The sequence below is a fragment of the Musca autumnalis genome, unplaced genomic scaffold (assembly GCF_047663935.1).
Source record: "Musca autumnalis isolate F117 unplaced genomic scaffold, ASM4766393v1 scaffold_487, whole genome shotgun sequence".
NCBI classification, from domain to species: Eukaryota; Metazoa; Arthropoda; class Insecta; order Diptera; family Muscidae; genus Musca; species Musca autumnalis.
Window position 1 is genome coordinate 31,429 of NW_027412074.1, and position 26,649 is coordinate 58,077.

Sequence of the window (26,649 nt, forward strand, 5' to 3'; positions counted from 1 at the left end):
ATGGATTTTTTTTTGATTTTTATAGGAAATTTAATCAAAAAATTTTTGATAAGCTAAATAATTGAAAACGTTTGTTTTTCTTTCTGTCGGGGTTAATTAAGGGAAATATGATTTTTATCCTGAAGAAGTACATAAACAAAATTACTGCTTTGATGGCCCATAATAAGTTGATGAAATCTACATTTGTCCTTTTTGGGTAATTAAGCATTGATTGCGCAATCGAATCTAATTACCTCATCAGAAAAAAAATTCAAACCAATGACGGTTTTATTCAGTCCATAAGTAACTTCTGTAGGAAACGTCATGCGTCGGTCTACGCATTGGATGATTACGGCCGTATTGGTAACCGCTCAACTCTTGGGTACCTTATCTTTCTGCTACAATCATCGCACGGGTGAAATTTACATTGCACCCTGGCTCACCTACTACACTGCCCTGATAAGTGTGGCTATGTTTGGAGTTTTGCCGATGCTGCAGCACATCACTGTCAACAAAAAATATTTCCATGCCAAAATTAATTTTTTAATATTTTTAATACGTCTGACGGCAGTCCTGGTCTCCGTGATCTTCAATTGGACCAAGCGAGGAGAATATATAAAATCGCTGAGAGATTTATATCGATTAAAAATTGAATTTTTGAAGAGATGGCCTTTGAGCACGAGATTGGAGGAGAAATTTGAAAATGCAATACGTTCAAAATTTTGTTGGGGCATTACTTCCAGCATGGCCGCAATGCTGGGATCTTTTGAATTTTTCAAACAACAGCTGAATGTGAATAATGTCTGGATCATTGTGACGTTGGGTCTAATGGCAAATGTCATCAATTTGGTGTTGACAAGTTATTTCTTTTGCATTCTACGTATCAATACTTTGTTGGCTGCCATTAATGAGGAACTAGGCGGAATACTTGAGAAATGTAAACAGTTGGCCAATCTCCGGAAATTGGGCTTTATCCATGCTGGTTTTTTCATAACAAAATGCTGTCAATTTTCTGATGATGTTGAGGAGCTGGCCAGATTTCAGTTGCGGTTTTGTAAATTAGCCATGCATATCAATGACATGTACGATGTCCAGGGTGCTTGTGTCCTGCTTACCGTGTACTTGAATAGTACATCGGTGTTTTATGCCATTTATGTTTCCTCAAATAGCCAGTGGGATGCCCAGAATGCTTTGAAAATGTCCATCAACGGGCTTATAATGTTCCTGTTCTTTATGGACTTGAAGGTCTTCCTGTTTACGATTTTGGATTATAAGGATGTACTGGCAGAGTGTGGCAGACTTTTGAAGGAACAACAAACTTGCCTAACCAATTTGGATGTGCGTTTGGAGGAGAGTGTAAGTAGTCGATTAAGAAAGACATTTTCGCAAGAGGTTAAGGGGGGGGTTGATTTACATTAAGTGGACGACACACCATCAAAATAGAATGACAGCTTTGTTCGACTGTCAATGTGACCATTTTTCATCTTTGTTAGCCAAGAACTGTTTTAATAAATTAGCTGTCAATCTACTTGAAAGTGTGCTTCCCACTTTTTATATTAAATTTAAGGAAATACCAACATTAATCACCGATAAAAATCACACACCGAACTGCAGCCAACTTCGCGTTGTTTTTAAAATAAGAACAAGCAACTTCTCAGTTGCTAAACGCCGCGAACCATGAAGTTTTCCAGTATTTGCATTCTTAGATTTTGTTATTATATTTCTCAGGTATTGGGAGTATTGCCATTCAATTATGATTTCGAAACGGGTGAAATATATAATTCTCTCCCCCTAATGCTTGGTTTACATTTACGAAATCCACTCGATTTCAACTGTCAATTCCTTTGCGTTTACGTCAAATGATACATATTTTTAGAAAATTTGTCGATAATCGATAACGTTTTTTTTTTTAGAAAATTGTTCAATAATCGATCAACTTTTTTAGAAAAACGTCCACTAGTACTACGATAGTCGATCTATTTTTTAGAAAATGTCCTGATAATCTATCATTGTTTATTAGAAAAGGCGATAAATTTTTTTAAAACATTTTTTGATAAACTTATTTTTATAATTTATTTTTTTTAAATTTTTCTATAATCGACAATTTTTTAATCATTTTTTAATAATCGATTTTTTCAACAATTTTCGATAAAATACATTGTTCTTTAGAATATTTTGTGATAATCAATATTTTTTTTACTAGTTGGTAATCGATATTTTTGTTTTAAAGAAAATTTTTCGAAAATCGAAATTTTTTTTTGGAGAATTATTTAGAACATTTATCTGGAATCAGCAATTTTTAACGAAACTTTTTGATAATCATCAATTTTCGTTACAGTTTTTTATGATAATCGATACATTTCTTTAGAATAGTTTCGATAAATGATAAATTTTTCGATAATCTAAAAAACTTTTTAGAATATTTTTATATATGTTTCTATAATTTATTTTGGTAGTCGATAAATTTCGAATCAATCAATCAACTTTTTTAGAAAAATTTCCACTAGTACTACGATAGTCGATCTATTCTTTAGAAGATGTTCCGATAATCTATCAATGTTTATTAGACAAGGCGTTAAATTTTTTTAAAACATTTTTTGATAAACTAATTTTTACAAATTTTTTTATAATAGTTTTCTATAATCGACATTTTTTTTAAATCATTTTTTAATAATCGATTTTTTTAAAAAAATTTTCGATAAGCAACAATTTTCTTTAGAATATTTTGTGATAATCGATAAATATTTGTAATAGCTGGTAATCGATGTTTGTTTTAATGAAAATTTTTCGAAAATCGAATTTTTTTGGAAAATCGTTTAGAACATTTTTCTGGAATCAGCAATTTATAAAACTTTATGATAATCAACAATTTTCGTTAGAGTATTTTATGATAATCGATACATTTCTTTAGAATAATTTCGATAATTTATTTTGGTAGTCGATAAATTTCTTTAGAAAAGTTGTTGATAACCGATAAATGTTTTTAAGAAAATTTTTCGATAAATTATGAATTTTTCGATAATCTAAACATTTTTTAAAATATTTTTTATATATATATTTTTTTGGAAAACTTTTTTTAGAAAATTTTTCGATAATCGATATTTTTTTTTAGAAAATTTGGTGTTTTGCATTTTTTTTAGATACATTTTTTAGAAAATTTTTTGATAATCAATAAATGTCATTAAGAAAAATTTTCGATAAACGAAAAAAATTTTTAAAATCTTTTCGATAGTCGTTATATTTTGTTTAGAAAAATGTTCGATATTCGATTAATTTCTTTAGAACATTTTTCTATATTCGATCAATTTCTTTAGACAACTTTTCGATAATCGGTACAATATTTTAGACAGTTTTTCGGTAATCGACATATTTTTTTAAAAAAATTTCGATAATCGATAGTTTTCCTTAGGACTATGATAATCGATTAGTTTTTTAGAAAATCTTCCGATAATCTATAAATTTTTATTAAAATATTTTTTGATAAACAAAATTTTCTAATTTTTTATAATATTTTTCGATAATCGACAATTTTGTTTAGAAACCTTTATGATAACCAACGATTTTCTTCGGAATATTTTACAATAATCGATAAATTTCTTTAGATAAACGATACATGTTTTTAAGAAAATTGTTCGATAAAATTTTCTGTAATCTAAATATTTTTTTAGAATATTTTTTATGTATGATTTGATAATTTTTTTAGAAAACTTTCGATGGTCAATCGATAAATTTTTTAAGAAAATTTTTCTATAATCGATACATTTTTTTTAGAAAAATTTTCGATAATCCATCAGTCATTGTAGAAAATTTTTCTACAATAAATTTCTATGGAAAATTTTTTTGACAAACAATTTTCTTAACAAATTTTTCGATAATCGACAAAATTTCTAAGAAAATTTTTCGATAATCGACAAAATGTTTTTTGATAAACCAATTTTTTAGAACATTTTTAAAAAATCGACAATTTTTTTTTTAAATTTTTTCGATAATCGATATTTTTTTTTTTAATTTTTGATAGTCGATGCTATTCTTTAGAATATTTTATGATAATCAAATCAATACATTTCTTTAGAACAGTTTTTGATAATCGATAAATGTTTTTTAAAAACAATTTTCGATAAACGATATATTTTTTAAGAAAAATGTTCGATAACCTATATTTTTTAGAATATTTCTTGATATATAATTCCAAAATTTTTTAATCGATAAGAATTTTTAGAAAATTCTTCGTTAAACAAAAAAATTGTTTTAGAATATTGTGCGATAAGTATTTTTAGCAAATTTATCTACAATGATATATTTTTAAAACATTTTTCGATAGACAATTTTTCGATAATCCATCAATCATTGTAGAAAAATTTTTGACAATAAATTTTTTTGGAATACTTTTGACAAACGGTTTTTTGAGAAAGTTTTTCGATAATCGACAATTTTTTTAGAAAATTTTTCGAAAATCGTCATTCATTTAAAAAAATTTTTGATAATCGATTTTATTGAAACTTTTTCGATCGTCGACAATTTGCTTTAGCATATTTGATTATAATAAATTATTTCTTTAGAATTGTCTTCGATAATCGATAAATTAAAAAAAAAAATCCTATAAATAAAAATATTTCCAATAATCTAAATTTTTTTTTTAGAATATTCGCTATACATATTTCGATATTTTTTTTAAACCTTAATTGGTCGATAGTTTTATAGACAATTTTTCGATAACCCATAATTTTTTTTTAGAAAATTTGCCGTTATAATTTTTTTTAGAAAAATTTTCTATAATCGATAGTTTTTTTTAGAAAATTTCTTGATAATCGATAAATTTTTTCGATAATCGATTAATTTGTTAGAAAAATTTTCGATAATCGATAATTTTTTTAAATATTTTTTAACAAATAAATCTTTGCATTGATTATTACCGATAATCTTTATTTTTCAGAAAATTTTTTGATATATAATTCGATATTTTTTAGAAAATTGTTCGATAATCGATGAACTTTTTAAGAAAATTTTCCACTAGTTGTTCGACAATCGATTAATTTGTTAGAAAATTTTACGGTAATGTATAAATTTTTATTAGAACATTTTTCGATAATCGATAAATTTCTTTAATATATTTTTTTTTGATTTTTTTTTTAATTTTCGAATCGAATATTTTTCACTAGTACTACGATAATCGATTAATTTTTGTCGAAAATGTTCCGATATTCTATCCATTTTTATTAAACATAGTTTTCGATAATCGATACATTTTTTAGATTTTTTTATTATCGATCAAATTGTTTAAGAAAGTTTTTAGATTATCGATAATTTTTTGTTAGAAATTTATTCGATAATCGATCATTAATTTTAGACAATTTTTCGATAATCGATCCATTTCATTAGAATATTTTTTGATGAGTTAATTTTGTTGTAGAACAATTTTAAGAGAATTCGACACATTCTCTTGGAAACTTTTTCGATAACCGTTTAGAATATTTTATGAGAATTGATAAGTTTCTTTAGAATATTTTTTGATAATGGATAAATGTTTTTAAGGAAATTTTTCGATAAACGAAAAATTTTTAAGAACATTTCTTTAAAATATTTTTTGATAAACCAATTTTTATCAAATTTTTCGAAAATCGACAATTTTTTTAGAAAGTCTTTTTATAATCGATAATTTTTTTTTTGTAAATTTTTCGAAAATTTTCTTTAAAGTATTTTGTGATAATCGTCAATTTCATTAGAACATTTTTCGATAATCGATAAATATTTTTTAAGAACATTTTTAGAAAAACGATAAATTTTTTAAAGAAAAATTTTCAATAATTTGTAATTTTTTAGAATATTTTTCAATATATAAATCGATCTGATTTAGAATATTGCGCGATAAGTTTTTTTAGAAAATGTTTCGATAATCGTTTTTTGACAAAATTTTTCCATAATCGATACATTTTTTAGAACATTTTTCTATAATCGATACAATTTCTAGAAAATTTATCGCTAATCGACATTTTAATAAAAAAGACATTTTCGAAATCGAAAATGATATGATATGATTTGATAATCGATAAATTTCTTTAGAATTGTTTTTGATAATCGATAAATGTTTAAAAAAAATCCAATAAATAATAATTTGTCCAATAATCTACAAATATTTTAGAATATTTTATTATATATATATATATTTCGATCATTTTTTTTTATAAAACTTTCGATGGTTGATAACCTTCTTTTAGAAAATTTTTCGATAATCGACATTTTTCTTTAAAAATTTGTCGCTATACTATTTTTTTAGAAAACTTTTCGATAATAGATATTTTTTAGAAAATTTCTTGATAATCGATAAATTTGTTTGGAACATTTTTCGATAATCGATCAATGTTTTAGAAAATTTCTAATTAGTAGTTTGACAGTCGATTAATTTGTTAGAAAAATTTCCGATAATCTATAATTTTGTATTAGAAATTTTTTCGATAAAATATTTAAAATATTTTTTGATAAATAAATTTCTGCATTTTTTTTAAATTTGTTAATACATTTTTTAGAATATTTTTCGATTATCGACAATTTTTTAGAAAATTTTTCCAGACCCGACAAAGTTTTTTTAGAAAATTTCCCATTAGTAGTTCAATAATCGATTAATTATACCCTCAGCATTTATGCTAACAAGGGTATATACACTTTCATACGGGCAAAATGTGCCTCATCAAAATAATGGTTTTAGACCCCAAGTATGTTTGGACGAAATGTGTTTCAGACAATTTGGAGTCGATTGAGCAATGTCCGTTCGTCTATCTGTCTGTCCGTCTGGCTGGCTGGTGCGCACGATAACTCTCGAACGGATGAACCGATTCGGTTCAAATTTTGGATTTCGTAATATTTTGCCCAAACTTAGTTTAAGTTCGAAGATGGGCTATATCGGTCCACTCCTTTCGGTACCTCCCCCACAAAAGTTCGAAAATGTTCGGAAAATTTGTGCGCACGATAACTCTTGACGGGAGTAACCGATTTGTTCCATACTTTGCCCATCGTAAAATATGTACCAGACTTAGACAATGTTTCAATATAGGATCAATCGGTTCATTCCTTCGAGTACCTTCCACACAAAATTTCGGAAAAGTTCAGTTTAGGGCCATCTCTCGAATCACTGTGCTTTTTGTTTTAGCAACTTGTATTCACTGCCCTCCATACAACGGTACAAGTTTCATTAGGGGCAAGTCCATACTTCCTGAAAAAATAGCCTGAAAGTTGCAAAAAATCCCTATGACACCATGTGAGGTGGTTGGAGCGCAATATAACTCTAGAACAGATCTGCCGATTCGGTCCAAAATTTGGCCTTAGTAATATTTTGTCCAAACATAGTCTAAGTTTGAAGATAAGCCATATCGGTCCACTCCTTCATGTACCTCCCCCACAAAAGTTCAAAAATTTTCGGAAATTTGTTCATACGGTAACTCTTAAAGGGAGTGGCCGAATTGGTCCATACTTTAACATCCTAATATATCTACTAGATATAGATCAGGTTCAAATATTGACTATATTTGTCCAATCCATCCGGTACCTCCTACACAAAATTTCGGATAAGTTCACCTTAAGAGAAAACACTTCTTGAGAAAACAGCCCGAAGGGTTTAAAAACCCCCTATGGCACCCCCATGGTCTATGTCGGTCCATTCCTTTAAGTACCTTTTCAGCAAAATTTTTGAACTTTAATCCTAATCAACATTTTTGTCGGTTCATACGAGACAAAAATTTTGAAAACCCCTAAATACATAAGTTTTTTGTGAAAAAAAGTGTTTCAATTTGCACAGGCTGAGGGTATATCTCTGCCGGCAAAGCCGACTGATAATTTTTTACTTGTTCAGTAAATTTTTTGATATATAATTCGATAATTTTTTTAGAAAATTTTTCGATGATCTATCAACTTTTTTAGAAAATTTTCTACTATAATAAATATAATTTATTAGAAAAATTTCCGATAATCGATCAATTTTTATTAGAAAATTTTTTGATAAATAAATTTTTGCAAATTTGTTTCATAAAATTTTTTAATAATTGACAATTGTCTTTTAGAAAATTTTTCGATAATCGAAAAACGTTTTCATAGTCGAAATTTGTTTTCGATAATTTCCCACTAGTCGTTCGAAAATTAATTAATTTTTTTAGAAATTTTTCCGATAGCCTAACAATTTTTATTAGAAAATTTTTCGATAATCGATAAATTCCTTTAAATTTTTTTTGATAAATACATTTTGCAAACTTTCTTATAACATTTTTAATACATTTTTTTAGAACATTTTTCGGTAAACGTCAATTTTTTTTAGAAAAATTTTCCATAGTCGACAATTTTGGTTAGAAAATTTCCCACTAGTAGTTCGATAATCGATTATTTTTTTAGAATATTTTCCGATAATCTATCAAGTTTTATTAGATAAATGATCGATAATCGATAAATTTCTTTAAAATATTTTTTGATATATAAATTTCGTTAGAATATTTTTTAATTATCAATATGTTTTTTTTTAGATTTTTTTTTGATAATCGATAAATGTTTTTAAGAAAAAGCGAATTTTTTTTAGAAAATTTATCTATAGTCGATACATTTTTCAATAAGCGATACATTTTTTAGAAAATTTTTCGATAGTCGATAAATTTTTTTGAGAACAGTTGTTGATTATCGTAATTTTTTAGATAATTGATTAATCGATAGTCGATTAATCGACAAATTTCTGTAGAATATTTTATGATAATCGCCAATTGTATTAGAATATTCTTGATAATCGATAAATGTATTAAGAAAAATTTTCGCTAACGTTTTTAAATAAATTTTTTTGGTAATCTGTAATTTTTTCGAATATGTTTGATATATAATTCGATAATTTTCTAACCGATAAGAATTTTTAGAAAATTTTTCGTTATACAAAAATTTGTTTTTTAAAATTTCGCGATAAGTTTTTAGAAGATTTTCCGATAATTAATACATTTTTAGGAAATTTTTCGATAATCGATACATTTTTTTAGAACAATAACAATAAATTTCTTTAGAATATTTTTTGATAAACGAATTTTTTTTTAGAAAGTTTTTCAATAATCCACATTTTTTTAGAAACTTTCGATAATCGACATTTATTTAGAAAATTTTTCGATAATCGATTTAATAATTAATTATCATCAAATATTCTAATTGATGATAATTAATTATTTCTTTAGAATTGTTTTGGATAATCGATAAATTTAAAAAAATCCGATAAATAAAAATATTTGCAATAATCTACAATTTTTTTGAATATTCGCTATACATATTTCGATATTTTTTTTTTTTAAATTTAAGTGGTCGATAGTTTTATAGACAATTTTTCGATAACCGATAATTTTTTTAGAAAATTTGCCGTTATAATTTTTTTTAGAAAAATGTTCTATAATCGATAGTTTTTTTTTAGAAAATTTCTTGATAATCGATTATTTTTTCGATAATCGATTAATTTGTTAGAACATTTTACGGTAATGTATAAATTTTTATTAGAGCATTTTTCGGTAATCGATAAATTTCTTTAATATATTTTTTTGATTTTTGTTTTAATTTTCGAATCGAATATTTTTCACTAGTAATTTGATAATCGATTAATTTTTTCGAAAATGTTCCAATAATCTATCAATTTTTATTGGAAATTTTTTTCGATAATCGATAAATTTCTTTAAAATATTATTTGATAAATAAATTCTTGCACATTTTTTCGATACTATTTAATTTCAGAAAAATTTTTGATATATAATTCGATAATTTTTTTATAAAATTTTTCGATAATCTATCAACTTTTTTAGAAAAATTTCTACTAGTAGTTCGATTATCGATTAATTTGTTCGAAAATTGTTTGGTAAGCTATCAATTTTTATTAGAAATTTTTGTAATAATCTACAAATTTCTTTTAAATATTTTTTTGATAAATAAAGTTTTGCAAATTCGTAAATAATTTTAAAACATTTTTCGATAATCGAAAAATTTTTGTAGAAAATTTTTTCATAGTCGAATTTTTTTTCCATATTTTCTCACTAGTGGTCCGATAACCGATAAATTTGTTAAAAATTTTTACGGTAATGTATACATTTTTATTAGAACATTTTTCGATAATCGATAAATTTCTTTAATATATTTTTTTTGATTTTTTTTTTTTAATTTTCGAATCGAATATTTTCCACTAGCACTACGATAATCGATTAATTTTTTTCGAAAATGTTCCGATAATCTATCAATTTTTATTGGAAATTTTTTAGATAATCGATACATTTTTTTTTAAAATATTATTTGATAAATAAATTCTTGCAATTTTTTTTCGATACTATTTAATTTCAGAAAATTTTTTGATATATAATTCGATAATTTTTTTAGAAAATTTTTCGATAATCTATCAACTTTATAGAAAATTTTCTAATAGTAGTTCGATTATCGATTAATTTGTTAGAAATTTTTCCATAAACTATCAATTTTCATTAGAATTTTTTTTAATTATCTATAAATTTCTTTAAAATATTTTTTGATAAATATATTTGTGCAAAATTGTAAATAATTGACAATTGTCTTTTAAAATTTTTTTCGATAATTGACAAATTTTTGTAGTTTTTTTCATAGTCGAAATTTTTTTTTCGAAAATTTCCTACTAGTAGTTCGATAATCGGTTAATTTTTTAGAACATTTTCCCATAGTCTATCAATTTTTATTAGAAAATTTTTCGATAATCGATAAATTTCTTTAGAAATTTTTTTTAAATAATTAATTTTTGCAATTTTTTTCGACAATTATAGATAACCTTTTTTTAGAGTATTTTTGATATATAATTCGATAAGTTTTTTAGAAAAATTTTCGATAGTCGATCAATCATTGTATAAAATTTTTCGATAATCGAAAAAGTTTTTTTAGAAAATAGTTTGATAATCGATCTACTTTTTTAGAAAATTTTCCACAAGTAGTTGGTTAATCGATTAACTTTTTAGAAAACTTTCCGATAGTCTATAAATTTTTATTAGAAAGTTTTTCGATAATCGATAAATTTCTTTAAAATATTTTTTGATAAATAAATTTTTGCAAATTTGTTTTATAACATTTTTTAATTATTGACAGAAATCTTTTAGAAAATTGTTCCATAGTCTACAAAATTTTTTAGTTAGTTGCTTTTTAGAAATTTTTCCGATAGTCCATCAACTTTTATTAGAAAAATTTTCGATAATCGATAAATTACTTTAAAAAAATATTGATAAATAAATTTCTTTACAATATTTTATGATAATCAATAAGTTTCTTTGGAATATTTTTTGATAATCGATAAAAGTTTTAAGGGAAAATTTTCGATAAACGATAAATTAAAAAGAAATCGGTAATCTATACATTTTTAAGAACATTTTTCGATAAGCGTTAAATTTTTTTAGAAAATTTTTCGAAAATCGATACATTTTTTTGGGAACAGTTGTCGATAATCGACATTTTTTTTTTTTAGAAAATTGGTCGATAATCTATTAAATTTCGATAATTAATCAATTTTTCTTAGAAAATTTTCCAATAGTACTTTGAAAAATTTTTGTAGAACACTTTGAGTTATTCGAAATATTTTTTGAAAATTATTTAGCTACAGACTGGGTTTGTTCCAGAACTGCAAGAATCTACTAATTTGTACTATTTTTTCCGTTAACATAAAGGGAAAAAATGTTATCGTAGTAAAAAATAGTAGCTTCTTGCAGGTTCTGGAACAGAGCAACTGTTTTTAATTAAAAATCGTATATTGATTTTTGTATGTTTCTTTTTGTATTTTCCAATATTTCAATTGGAATCGCCAATCATCATCAGAGAATCAAAAGTGGGTTTTGGTTTATCTGTTCCGAGAGCTTTCATCAACTCTTTCTTTCGACTATCGATAGAATTTTCTATGGAAAATTACCATAAATTCTCAAGGAAATTTTTTCCGTGATAGATAGCAAATTTTTACAGAAAAATTTTACTGTTATTAGGAACAACCTAATGTATTGAATTGCAACAATGCCTTGGATTGTCAAATTAATCATTATTGATAGTTATCGCACGGGTAGCCAAATGCAATGCCTTACTAATAAAAACTGTCTTAGTTGTATTTCGCGAACCATGAAGAACTCAACAGTTTGGATTCTCAAATTCTGTTATTATGCTTCGCAAGCATTGGGAGTTTTGTCATTCAATTACGATTATCGTACAGGTGAAATTTACACCTCTCGGGGCCTAACCGGCTACTGTGCTCTTATAAATATTCTCAAGTTTGCCGTTATACCACTCGTACTACGTTTGGATTTCAATCTTCATACCGTAAATGTATCTGATTTTCATTCTCGAATATCGTCAATAATTGCTTTTCTTCGGCCATTAACAATATTCGTAACAGTGGCCTTTAACTGGATAAAGCGTCACAGTTTCATGCAAACGTTCAGGGATTTTGAACAGCTACGAAGGAAGTTTTACAATAAATGGCCTCTAAGTCCTGTAGCGAAACAAAAATTTGAAAGTGATTTAATATCAAAATTTGTATGGAGTGCATTGGCTGCAGTTTTCCTGACAATAGGAAACTACGAATTTTTTAAATTTCTATTTAAGGAGGATTGTCTTTGGGTGTACTTACCGTTTGGCCTCTTCGTTCAGCTTTTCAATGTATCCCTGTTCCATTATTATTTCTTACTGTTGATCATCAATACAATGCAGTTGTCAGTCAAAGAGGAAGTGAAGACGATTTTACAAGAAACCAGTCAAAATTTTGTCGATCCACGTTTGAAGCTTTTAATACCCGAGAAATGTAATGATGTCGACCAATTGGCCAGAGTCCATTACGCTCTGCAGCATTTAGTGAAGCGTATCAATGGTATATATGATATGTTGGTGGCATGCATTTTGTTATCCATCTATTTGAACAATGTGAGCATAATCTATATGGCCTATATGTCGTGGTATCATCGCTATATACAGGATGCCTATAGTGACTGGTGTAAGGCCTTCATGAACATTGGATTAATTTGCTATCATATCGATTTGAAGAATTTGTTGAACTGCATGTTCGGTGTCCAGGATAATTTTGCAGAGATTGGAAAATTAATAAGGGCTTGGGAATATAATTTGCAGAATTCGGATCAGAAATTAGAGGAGACTGTAAGTACAATGAATATTGAAACAACATTTATAATCGATAAAGTGTTTTAGCGATAATCGCAAAAATTTTCTATTGAAATACTAGCGATAATCGCAAAAATTTTGTATTGAAATTTTAGCGATAATCCCGAAAATTTTCTATTGAAATTTTAGCTATAATCGCGAAAATTTTATATTGAAATTTTAGCGATAATCGCGAAAATTTTCTATTGAAATTTTAGCGATAATCGCCAAAATTTTATATTGAAATTTTAGCGATAATCCCGAAAATTTTCTATTGAAATTTTAGCGATAATCGCCAAAATTTTATATTGAAATTTTAGCGATAATCGGAAAAATTTTCTATAGAAATTTTAGCGATAATCGGAAAATTTTTCTTTTGAAATTTTAACAAATATCGCAAAAATTTTCTATTGAAATTTTAGCGATAATCGGAAAAATTTTCTGTTGAAATTTTAGCGATAATCAAAATTTCCTATTGATATTTAAGCGATAATCGCAAAAGTTTTCTATTGAAATTTTAGCGATAATCGGAAAAATTTTCTATTGAAATTTTAGCGATAATCGGAAAATTTTTCTATAGAAATTTTAGCGATAATCGGAAAAATTTTCTATAGAAATTTTAGCGATAATCGGAAAAATTTTCTATAGAAATTTTAGCGATAATCGCAAAAATTTTCTATAGAAATTTTAGCGATAATCGGAAAAATTTTCTATAGAAATTTTAGCGATAATCGCAAAAATTTTCTATAGAAATTTTAGCGATAATCGCAAAAATTTTCTATTGAAATTTTTGCGATAATCGGAAAAATTTTCTATTGAAATTTTAGCGATAATCGCAAAAATTTTCTATTGAAATTTTAGCGATAATCGGAAAAATTTTCTATTGAAATTTTAGCGATAATCGCAAAAATTTTCTATTGAAATTTTAGCGATAATCGCAAAAGTTTTCTATTGAAATTTTAGCGATAATCGGAAAAATTTTCTATTGAAATTTTAGCGATAATCGGAAAAATTTTCTATAGAAATTTTAGCGATAATCGGAAAAATTTTCTATAGAAATTTTAGCGATAATCGGAAAAATTTTCTATAGAAATTTTAGCGATAATCGCAAAAATTTTCTATAGAAATTTTAGCGATAATCGGAAAAATTTTCTATAGAAATTTTAGCGATAATCGCAAAAATTTTCTATAGAAATTTTAGCGATAATCGCAAAAATTTTCTATAGAAATTTTTGCGATAATCGGAAAAATTTTCTATTGAAATTTTAGCGATAATCGCAAAAATTTTCTATTGAAATTTTAGCGATAATCGGAAAAATTTTCTATTGAAATTTTAGCGATAATCGCAAAAATTTTCTATTGAAATTTTAGCGATAATCGGAAAAATTTTCTATTGAAATTTTAGCGATAATCGCAAAAATTTTCTATAGAAATTTTAGCGATAATCGGAAAAATTTTCTATAGAAATTTTAGCGATAATCGCAAAAATTTTCTATAGAAATTTTAGCGATAATCGGAAAAATTTTCTATAGAAATTTTAGCGATAATCGCAAAAATTTTCTATAGAAATTTTAGCGATAATCGCAAAAATTTTCTATTGAAATTTTTGCGATAATCGGAAAAATTTTCTATTGAAATTTTAGCGATAATCGCAAAAATTTTCTATTGAAATTTTAGCGATAATCGGAAAAATTTTCTATTGAAATTTTAGCGATAATCGCAAAAATTTTCTATTGAAATTTTAGCGATAATCGGAAAAATTTTCTATTGAAATTTTAGCGATAATCGGAAAAATTTTCTATTGAAATTTTAGCGATAATCGCAAAAATTTTCTATTGAAATTTTAGCGATAATCGCAAAAATTTTCTATTGAAATTTTAGCGATAATCGCAAAAATTTTCTATTGAAATTTTAGCGATAATCGCAAAAATTTTATATTGAAATTTTAGCGATAATCGCAAAAATTTTCTATTGAAATTTTAGCGATAATCGCCAAAATTTTCTATTGAAATTTTAGCGATAATCGCCAAAATTTTATATTGAAATTTTAGCGATAATCGGAAAAATTTTCTATAGAAATTTTAGCGATAATCGGAAAATTTTTCTTTTGAAATTTTAACAAATATCGCAAAAATTTTCTATTGAAATTTTAGCGATAATCGGAAAAATTTTCTGTTGAAATTTTAGCGATAATCAAAATTTCCTATTGATATTTAAGCGATAATCGCAAAAGTTTTCTATTGAAATTTTAGCGATAATCGGAAAAATTTTCTATTGAAATTTTAGCGATAATCGGAAAAATTTTCTATAGAAATTTTAGCGATAATCGGAAAAATTTTCTATAGAAATTTTAGCGATAATCGGAAAAATTTTCTATAGAAATTTTAGCGATAATCGCAAAAATTTTCTATAGAAATTTTAGCGATAATCGCAAAAATTTTCTATTGAAATTTTAGCGATAATCGGAAAAATTTTCTATAGAAATTTTAGCGATAATCGGAAAAATTTTCTATAGAAATTTTAGCGATAATCGGAAAAATTTTCTATAGAAATTTTAGCGATAATCGCAAAAATTTTCTATAGAAATTTTAGCGATAATCGCAAAAATTTTCTATAGAAATTTTAGCGATAATCGCAAAAATTTTCTATAGAAATTTTAGCGATAATCGGAAAAATTTTCTATAGAAATTTTAGCGATAATCGGAAAAATTTTCTATAGAAATTTTAGCGATAATCGCAAAAATTTTCTATAGAAATTTTAGCGATAATCGCAAAAATTTTCTATTGAAATTTTTGCGATAATCGGAAAAATTTTCTATTGAAATTTTAGCGATAATCGCAAAAATTTTCTATTGAAATTTTAGCGATAATCGGAAAAATTTTCTATAGAAATTTTAGCGATAATCGGAAAAATTTTCTATTGAAATTTTAGCGATAATCGGAAAAATTTTCTATAGAAATTTTAGCGATAATCGCAAAAATTTTCTATTGAAATTTTAGCGATAATCGCAAAAATTTTCTATAGAAATTTTAGCGATAATCGGAAAAATTTTCTATAGAAATTTTAGCGATAATCGCAAAAATTTTCTATAGAAATTTTAGCGATAATCGGAAAAATTTTCTATTGAAATTTTAGCGATAATCGGAAAAATTTTCTATAGAAATTTTAGCGATAATCGGAAAAATTTTCTATAGAAATTTTAGCGATAATCGGAAAAATTTTCTATAGAAATTTTAGCGATAATCGGAAAAATTTTCTATAGAAATTTTAGCGATAATCGCAAAAATTTTCTATAGAAATTTTAGCGATAATCGGAAAAATTTTCTATAGAAATTTTAGCGATAATCGGAAAAATTTTCTATAGAAATTTTAGCGATAATCGCAAAAATTTTCTATAGAAATTTTAGCGATAATCGCAAAAATTTTCTATAGAAATTTTAGCGATAATCGCAAAAATTTTCTATTGAAATTTTTGCGATAATCGGAAAAATTTTCTATTGAAATTTTAGCGATAATCGCAAAAATTTTCTATTGAAATTTTAGCGATAATCGGAAAAATTTTCTATTGAAATTTTAGCGATAATCGCAAAAATTTTCTATTGAAATTTTAGCGATAATCGGAAAAATTTTCTATTGAAATTTTAGCGATAATCGCAAAAATTTTCTATAGAAATTTTAGCGATAATCGGAAAAATTTTCTATAGAAATTTTAGCGATAATCGCAAAAATTTTCTATAGAAATTTTAGCGATAATCGGAAAAATTTTCTATAGAAATTTTAGCGATAATCGGAAAAATTTTCTATAGAAATTTTAGCGATAATCGCAAAAATTTTCTATAGAAATTTTAGCGATAATCGCAAAAATTTTCTATTGAAATTTTTGCGATAATCGGAAAAATTTTCTATTGAAATTTTAGCGATAATCGCAAAAATTTTCTATTGAAATTTTAGCGATAATCGGAAAAATTTTCTATTGAAATTTTAGCGATAATCGGAAAAATTTTCTATTGAAATTTTAGCGATAATCGGAAAAATTTTCTATTGAAATTTTAGCGATAATCGGAAAAATTTTCTATTGAAATTTTAGCGATAATCGCAAAAATTTTCTATTGAAATTTTAGCGATAATCGCAAAAATTTTCTATTGAAATTTTAGCGATAATCGCAAAAATTTTCTATTGAAATTTTAGCGATAATCGCAAAAATTTTCTATTGAAATTTTAGCGATAATCGCAAAAATTTTCTATTGAAATTTTAGCGATAATCGGAAAAATTTTCTATAGAAATTTTAGCGATAATCGGAAAATTTTTCTTTTGAAATTTTAACAAATATCGCAAAAATTTTCTATTGAAATTTTAGCGATAATCGGAAAAATTTTCTGTTGAAATTTTAGCGATAATCAAAATTTCCTATTGATATTTAAGCGATAATCGCAAAAGTTTTCTATTGAAATTTTAGCGATAATCGGAAAAATTTTCTATTGAAATTTTAGCGATAATCGGAAAAATTTTCTATAGAAATTTTAGCGATAATCGGAAAAATTTTCTATAGAAATTTTAGCGATAATCGCAAAAATTTTCTATAGAAATTTTAGCGATAATCGCAAAAATTTTCTATAGAAATTTTAGCGATAATCGCAAAAATTTTCTATAGAAATTTTAGCGATAATCGCAAAAATTTTCTATAGAAATTTTAGCGATAATCGGAAAAATTTTCTATAGAAATTTTAGCGATAATCGCAAAAATTTTCTATAGAAATTTTAGCGATAATCGCAAAAATTTTCTATTGAAATTTTTGCGATAATCGGAAAAATTTTCTATTGAAATTTTAGCGATAATCGCAAAAATTTTCTATTGAAATTTTAGCGATAATCGCAAAAATTTTCTATTGAAATTTTAGCGATAATCGCAAAAATTTTCTATTGAAATTTTAGCGATAATCGGAAAAATTTTCTATTGAAATTTTAGCGATAATCGGAAAAATTTTCTATAGAAATTTTAGCGATAATCGGAAAAATTTTCTATAGAAATTTTAGCGATAATCGCAAAAATTTTCTATAGAAATTTTAGCGATAATCGCAAAAATTTTCTATAGAAATTTTAGCGATAATCGCAAAAATTTTCTATAGAAATTTTAGCGATAATCGCAAAAATTTTCTATAGAAATTTTAGCGATAATCGGAAAAATTTTCTATAGAAATTTTAGCGATAATCGCAAAAATTTTCTATAGAAATTTTAGCGATAATCGCAAAAATTTTCTATTGAAATTTTTGCGATAATCGGAAAAATTTTCTATTGAAATTTTAGCGATAATCGCAAAAATTTTCTATTGAAATTTTAGCGATAATCGCAAAAATTTTCTATTGAAATTTTAGCGATAATCGCAAAAATTTTCTATTGAAATTTTAGCGATAATCGGAAAAATTTTCTATTGAAATTTTAGCGATAATCGGAAAAATTTTCTATTGAAATTTTAGCGATAATCGCAAAAATTTTCTATAGAAATTTTAGCGATAATCGGAAAAATTTTCTATAGAAATTTTAGCGATAATCGCAAAAATTTTCTATAGAAATTTTAGCGATAATCGCAAAAATTTTCTATAGAAATTTTAGCGATAATCGCAAAAATTTTCTATAGAAATTTTAGCGATAATCGCAAAAATTTTCTATTGAAATTTTTGCGATAATCGCAAAAATTTTCTATTGAAATTTTTGCGATAATCGGAAAAATTTTCTATTGAAATTTTAGCGATAATCGGAAAAATTTTCTATTGAAATTTTAGCGATAATCGGAAAAATTTTCTATTGAAATTTTAGCGATAATCGGAAAAATTTTCTATTGAAATTTTAGCGATAATCGGAAAAATTTTCTATTGAAATTTTAGCGATAATCGGAAAAATTTTCTATTGAAATTTTAGCGATAATCGGAAAAATTTTCTATTGAAATTTTAGCGATAATCGGAAAAATTTTCTATTGAAATTTTAGCGATAATCGGAAAAATTTTCTATAGAAATTTTAGCGATAATCGGAAAAATTTTCTATAGAAATTTTAGCGATAATCGGAAAAATTTTCTATAGAAATTTTAGCGATAATCGCAAAAATTTTCTATAGAAATTTTAGCGATAATCGGAAAATTTTTCTATAGAAATTTTAGCGATAATCGCAAAAATTTTCTATAGAAATTTTAGCGATAATCGCAAAAATTTTCTATTGAAATTTTTGCGATAATCGCAAAAATTTTCTATTGAAATTTTAGCGATAATCGCAAAAATTTTCTATTGAAATTTTAGCGATAATCGGAAAAATTTTCTATTGAAATTTTAGCGATAATCGCAAAAATTTTCTATTGAAATTTTAGCGATAATCGGAAAAATTTTCTATCGAAATTTTAGCGATAATCGCAAAAATTTTCTATTGAAATTTTAGCGATAATCGCAAAAATTTTCTATTGAAATTTTAGCGATAATCGCAAAAATTTTCTATTGAAATTTTAGCGATAATCGCAAAAATTTTCTATTGAAATTTTAGCGATAATCGCAAAAATTTTCTATTGAAATTTTAGCGATAATCGCAAAAATTTTCTATTGAAATTTTAGCGATATCGGAAAAATTTTCTATTTAAATTTTAGCGATAATCGCAAAAATGTTCTATTGAAATTTTAGCGATAATCGCAAAAATGTTCTATTGAAATTTTAGCGATAATCGCAAAAATGTTCTATTGAAATTTTAGCGATAATCGGAAAAATTTTCTATAGAAATTTTAGCGATAATCGGAAAAATTTTCTATAGAAATTTTAGCGATAATCGGAAAAATTTTCTATTTAAATTTTAGCGATAATCGCAAAAATTTTCTATTTAAATTTTAGCGATAATCGGAAAAATTTTCTATAGAAATTTTAGCGATAATCGGAAAAATTTTCTATAGAAATTTTAGCGATAATCGGAAAAATTTTCTATAGAAATTTTAGCGATAATCGGAAAAATTTTCTATAGAAATTTTAGCGATAATCGGAAAAATTTTCTATAGAAATTTTAGCGATAATCGGAAAAATTTTCTATAGAAATTTTAGCGATAATCGGAAAAATTTTCTATTTAAATTTTAGCGATAATCGCAAAAATTTTCTATTGAAATTTTAGCGATAATCGCAAAAATGTTCTATTGAAATTTTAGCGATAATCGCAAAAATGTTCTATTGAAATTTTAGCGATAATCGGAAAAATTTTCTATAGAAATTTTAGCGATAATCGGAAAAATTTTCTATAGAAATTTTAGCGATAATCGGAAAAATTTTCTATTGAAATTTTAGCGATAATCGGAAAAATTTTCTATAGAAATTTTAGCGATAATCGGAAAAATTTTCTATAGAAATTTTAGCGATAATCGGAAAAATTTTCTATAGAAATTTTAGCGATAATCGGAAAAATTTTCTATTGAAATTTTAGCGATAATCGCAAAAATTTTCTATTGAAATTTTAGCGATAATCGGAAAAATTTTCTATTGAAATTTTAGCGATAATCGGAAAAATTTTCTATTGAAATTTTAGCGATAATCGGAAAAATTTTCTATTGAAATTTTAGCGATAATCGGAAAAATTTTCTATTGAAATTTTAGCGATAATCGCAAAAATTTTCTATTGAAATTTTAGCGATAATCGCAAAAATATTCTATTGAAATTTTAGCGATAATCGCAAAAATTTTCTATTGAAATTTTAGCGATAATCGCAAAAATTTTCTATTGAAATTTTAGCGATAATCGCAAAAATTTTCTATTGAAATTTTAGCGATAATCGCAAAAATTTTCTATTGAAATTTTAGCGATAATCGGAAAAATTTTCTATTGAAATTTTAGCGATAATCGGAAAAATTTTCTATTGAAATTTTAGCGATAATCGCAAAAATTTTCTATTGAAATTTTAGCGATAATCGGAAAAATTTTCTATTGAAATTTTAGCGATAATCGGAAAAATTTTCTATTGAAATTTTAGCGATAATCGCAAAAATTTTCTATTGAAATTTTAGCGATAATCGGAAAAATTTTCTATTGAAATTTTAGCGATAATCGGAAAAATTTTCTATTGAAATTTTAGCGATAATCGGAAAAATTTTCTATTGAAATTTTAGCGATAATCGGAAAAATTTTCTATTGAAATTTTATCGATAATCGAAAAATTTTCTATTAAAATTTGATCGATAATCGAAAAATTTTCTATTAAAATTTTATCGATAATTGAAAAATTTTCTATTAAAATTTTATCGATAATCGAAAAATTTTCTATTGAAATTTTAGCGATAATCGGAAAAATTTTCTATTGAAATTTTAGCGATAATCGCAAAAATTTTCTATTGAAATTTTAGCGATAATCGCAAAAATTTTCTATTGAAATTTTAGCGATAATCGGAAAAATTTTCTATTGAAATTTTAGCGATAATCGGAAAAATTTTCTATTGAAATTTTAGCGATAATCGCAAAAATTTTCTATTGAAATTTTAGCGATAATCGAAAAATATTTTTAATATAAAAGATTAATTTTTCGAATATATTCCTGTTTTTGTGTTTTTACGCGACCTGTTTAAAGGTCTTAACTTTAACTATGTTAACAAATTGATCCCATTTGCTTCAATATGCAATTAATTGATTATTTTCGAAATATATTGTTTTTCATTTGTTACAACGACATGTCGTTAGCTTTGCAAATTTGCAAAATTTATTGCTGATATTTATCTAATTAGTTTCCTATGCCTTGTGCTCCGTAAAACGTATCAGTTTAACTGTGCAACCGCCATGAAACGTTCAACAATTTGGGCTCTCAATTTCTGTTATTTTGCCTCCCAAATATATGGAATTCTACCATTTCACTATAATTATTGGATAAGAGAAGTTTATACCAGCAAGCTGCTTACCATCTACAGTGCCGTAATAGATATTGGCATGCTGTCTGTAATACCTCTGGTGCTACGCCTGGACTTTGATTTTGCAACTGTAAATGCATCCGAACTGCACACACGAGTTATGTCGATAATGTTTGTCCTAAATGTGTCGATTATATTGATGGCAATTATATTAAACTGGCGGAGACGACAACAATTTATGCAGACCATAAGGGAATTTGAGTGCATGCGGCAGAAGTTTCTTAGCAAATGGCCTCTAAGCCTCGATGTTCAAGAAAAATTTGAAACAGATTTAAGATCAACAATGTTATGGGGTTTCTTATCGAGTATTTTTCTCATACTAGGTTCCGGTGAATATTTCTCAGCTATGTTTAAATTTGAAAATGTTTGGTTGTACTTGGGGATGGCCTTTTTCCTTCAGATATTTAATATTTCCCTCTTCCACTATTATTTTTTACTCTTGAACATTAACGCCATACAAATGGCCATCAATGAGGAATTGAAGAATATTTTACAACAATCCACTGATTGCATTTCCATTGACAGGAATCTAAAACAAATTTCCGATAAGTGTGCCAATGATTTGGATTTTTTAGCTGGCATCCAGTATAGATTGCAGCTCATCGTGAAGCGCATCAATTATATGTATGATCTGCATGTGGCCTGTGTTATATTGACTGTCTATACGGATAATATAGTTGTATTTTATATGTCCTATATGAATTGGTATCATCCCTATGTCCAGGAGGAATTTAGCTATTGGACCCAAATATTTGTATTCTTGGGATTCATATTCTACTATGCTGTGTTGAAGAGCTGTACAATTTGTATGTTCCACGTCGTGGAATATGCGGACAAAACGAGATTTTTATTAAAGCAGGCGGATAATGTTTCAACAAACTACAATCGGAGATTGGAAGAGAGTGTAAGTAAGAAATAAAAAAGAAATTTTTTCCTAGTGTCAAAAAGGCTTTGTGTTAACGAGAAATCATATCGCTAAAATTTCAATAGAAAATTATTGTGATTATCGCTAAAATTTCAAAAGAAAATTATTGCGATTATCGCTAAAATTTCAATAGAGAATTTTTGCGATTATCGCTAAAATTTCAATAGAACAGTTTTGCGATTAACTCTAAAATTTCAATACAAAATTTTTGCGATTATCGCTAAAATTTTAAAAGAAAATTTTTGCGATTATCGCTAAAATTTCTATAGAAAAATTTTGCGATTATCGCTAAAAATTTAAATAGAAAATTTTTGCGATTATCGCTAAAATTTCAGTAGAAAATTTTTGCATTATTGGAATGTGAAAAAAAACTCTCAGATCAAGAGGTAAATAATTCCATAATCTTGCAACGCGTATTAAGAACGAATTCTCAAAAGTAGAGTTGTATATTCTAGGTATCTTCTTCTTCTTTATTTGCCTATTCGATTTTCGAATGTTGGCGACCAAAATGCAAATATAAGAATATTATTACAATAGTTTTATATTATCATACTTAAATTATTAAATATTGTTTATAATATCGGCAAAAGTCTCTCTGTTTCTGGCTTCGCTTAGCAGATTTATGACATCACGTATGCCGGTCCATTCTTGGATGTTGTTGATCCATATAAGTTGTTTCCTCCCTCTAGTAGGCCTTCCTTCAATGCCAAGTATGCCGTTTTCCGTCTCCTTGTGTTGTTCAGCAGTTCTTTTTCTTTATTAAATCTTCTTAGAACCTCATTATTTGATATGAATTGTGCCCATGATATCTTTAAGATGCGACGATATGTCCACATCTCAAATGCTTCCAGTTTTTTCATATCTACCGATTTTAAGGTCCATGTTTCCATGCCATACAATAGGACAGACCATACATATGTTTTCATATATCTTATTTTGGTTTTTAAGTTTACATTATGGCTTGTAAAAACTTTTTTATATTTAAAGAATGTGTCTCTGGCCATTTCAATCCTGCAGGCTATTTCTTTAGAAATGTCCCATTCGTCGTTGATTATCGCTCCAAGATATTTAAAGCTTTGGACTCTTTCCACATTTATTTCATTAATTTTTAATGGGGCCACATTAGCATATGTATGATGTTTACTGATGATCATGTATTTCGTTTTTTTGATGTTAGTTTTAAGACCGTATTTTTCGCTGCAAGTGGTCAATCTGTTAACCAGTTCTTGAAGTGCTGTCATATTATCGGCTATGAGAGTGGTGTCATCGGCATACCTTATGTTGTTAATGAACGTTCCATTTACATATATTCCTTTCCGGACACCATTTATTGATTCTTGGAATATTCGTTCAGCGTATGTGTTGAATAATAGAGGAGACAGGACACAACCTTGTCTAACACCTCTGGAAATATTAATATTTTCCGTCAATTCGCCATTGACGTTGACTTGCGCTGTTTGGTGCCAGTACAAGCTTTTTATGCATTCAACCTCCTTCTCTTCTACTCCAATGGACAATAAAATCTCGATCATTTTGTCATGTTGGACCGTGTCAAATGCTTTTTCATAATCAATAAAGCATAGGAACACGTCTTTCTGTGAATTTCGGCATTTTTGAACTAACGCTTGTAAAGCGAATAGAGCTTCGCGGGTTCCCATCCCATCTTTAAACCCAAACTGGCTAGTCCCCATTGCCTTTTCACATTTCATGTAGATTCTGGAGTGAATAATCTTCAGAAATATTTTGAGTGCATGGCTCATTAGGCTAATTAGTCGATAGTCGTTGCAGAATTTTGGACGACTTTTTTTTAGGGATGGTTATAAAAGTTGATGTGAGCCAATCTTTGGGATATTTACTAGTTTCGTAAACGTAGTTAAAAAGTTTCGTAAGAAGGTTTACGTTATCACCTTCAATTAACTTTAACAATTCTGAAGGAATCTCGTCTGGACCGCATGCTTTTTTATCTTTTAATGCCTTAATGGCTGTTTCAACCTCTGTTCTTGTGATAGGTATCCCGGATAATTGTTGGTCTACCCGTCTTTCATAGATTGACCGATTTTCGTCAGTAAAAATGGTTTTTATGTAATTGCTCCATATATTTTTTTTCAGGAAAGATTGTTGTCCGCAATTGTTTTAATGGCACATTTTATGGATTCCCAAATATTTTCTCCATCTTCACTGTTTACTGAGGTGAGTTCGTTGCTTAAAAGTTGCTTTACATTTGTTCGAACTGTTGGCTCCTGTAGTTTCTGTACATCAATCTTTTTCTTGTGGTTGGCCCGCTTAGCATGTTGTGCCATAAGTTGTGATCCGATGGCACGTCCGCCCCCGGGTACGTCGAAGTCTTTTTTACGCTTGAGCTGAAGCGTTTATTAATAAGAATATAATCAATCTGATTTCTAATAATATTGTCCTTTCTGTCCAGGGGTGATTTCCATGTATAGAGGCGTCTTGCAGGCAAGCTAAACAATGTGTTAGTTATAATCATTTTGTATTCTTGACAGAATTGTACAAGTCTGTCACCTCTTTCGTTTCTTGATCCTAAACCGTAGTGACCTGTAATTCCAGGGACCATATATTTGCCTACTTTGGCATTAAAATCACCTTGTATAATGGTAATTTCCTGAGGTTTTTCTTAATTTTAGTAGGTCGTTAATCTCTTCATAGAAGTTTTCTATTTCATCTTTGCTTTTGTCAGCTGTGGGAGCATATATTTGAATTATATTTATTTTCACTGGTTTTGCATCGAGTTGTATAAGCATAGTTCGGTCCGATTTCGGTATGTAACCTGTTACACTTCTTGCTATACTTTCCTTCATGATTATTCCTACCCCATTCCTATGGTTTCTGTCTAGATTTCCAGAGTAATAGATTTTCATGTTTTGCGAGGTGAAATCTGCACTATCAGGCCACCAAGTTTCGCACACTCCTAGTATATCTATATTCAGTTTCTTCATTTCAGATATCGTGTTTGCCAGTTTGCCAGATTCATAAAGACTTCGTATATTCCATGTTCCGATATTTAAAGTATTTTTTGTTTTACCTCCGGGGATTCTTAGCACCCTCGTTTGGCCGGAGACTGAGGGCCGTGTATTGTTGTTCGTATTCATAGATGCATGGTTTGCAAGGGATTTTACTTCAGTGGTTTCCTCTTGCCTTCTGAAGGGTTTATAGTTTCCGTCTACATATTCAGCCGCTCCTCCTGGAATTCAGACGCTGTTTGCTGCCGCCAACTGTTGATCAGACGCTGCCTTTGTTTTCCTTTTTTATTTTTGGTTCGCCCCGCATATTTTATTTTTGCGGTATCCACCATATCTGATGAACGTTCCCCTATCCACCACCTGGGGAGGCGTCCGATGGGAGAAAAAAAGGAAAAACATAACTCCGCACGGAATTCTGGGTATAAAAGGTTGTGTATTCTTCGTTGAAAAGATAAAGCTAAACATTTTAGCCAATGAAGCGGGTGTAGCAGTCTTAATTATTTTGTGAAAAGTGCTCAACAGCTTACAATTGACAAATTTCTCGAAATCAACCCCCAAAAAACTCTCTACATAACTAGATATATGTTCACGACGACTCACACCAAAGACAATCCGGGCAACAGAGTTGACAATACGTCTCAGCCTCAAAAAATTTCGTTCTATCGTACCAGAAACCACTTCTAAGCCATAATTGATACACGGCATGAG

The 26,649-nt window shown here is 26.9% G+C and overlaps 1 protein-coding gene across 1 annotated transcript; it reads left to right on the forward strand.

Moving 5' to 3' along the window:
• Window positions 1–303: 303 nt before the first annotated feature.
• On the forward strand, window positions 304–25,262 carry LOC141404588 (putative gustatory receptor 36b). The gene is made up of 3 exons (XM_073988042.1): window positions 304–1,335; window positions 25,070–25,150; window positions 25,248–25,262. The coding sequence occupies exons 1-3, from the start codon at window positions 304–306 to the stop codon at window positions 25,260–25,262; spliced, it is 1,128 nt and encodes a 375-aa protein (XP_073844143.1).
• The last annotated feature ends 1,387 nt before the right edge of the window (window positions 25,263–26,649 follow it).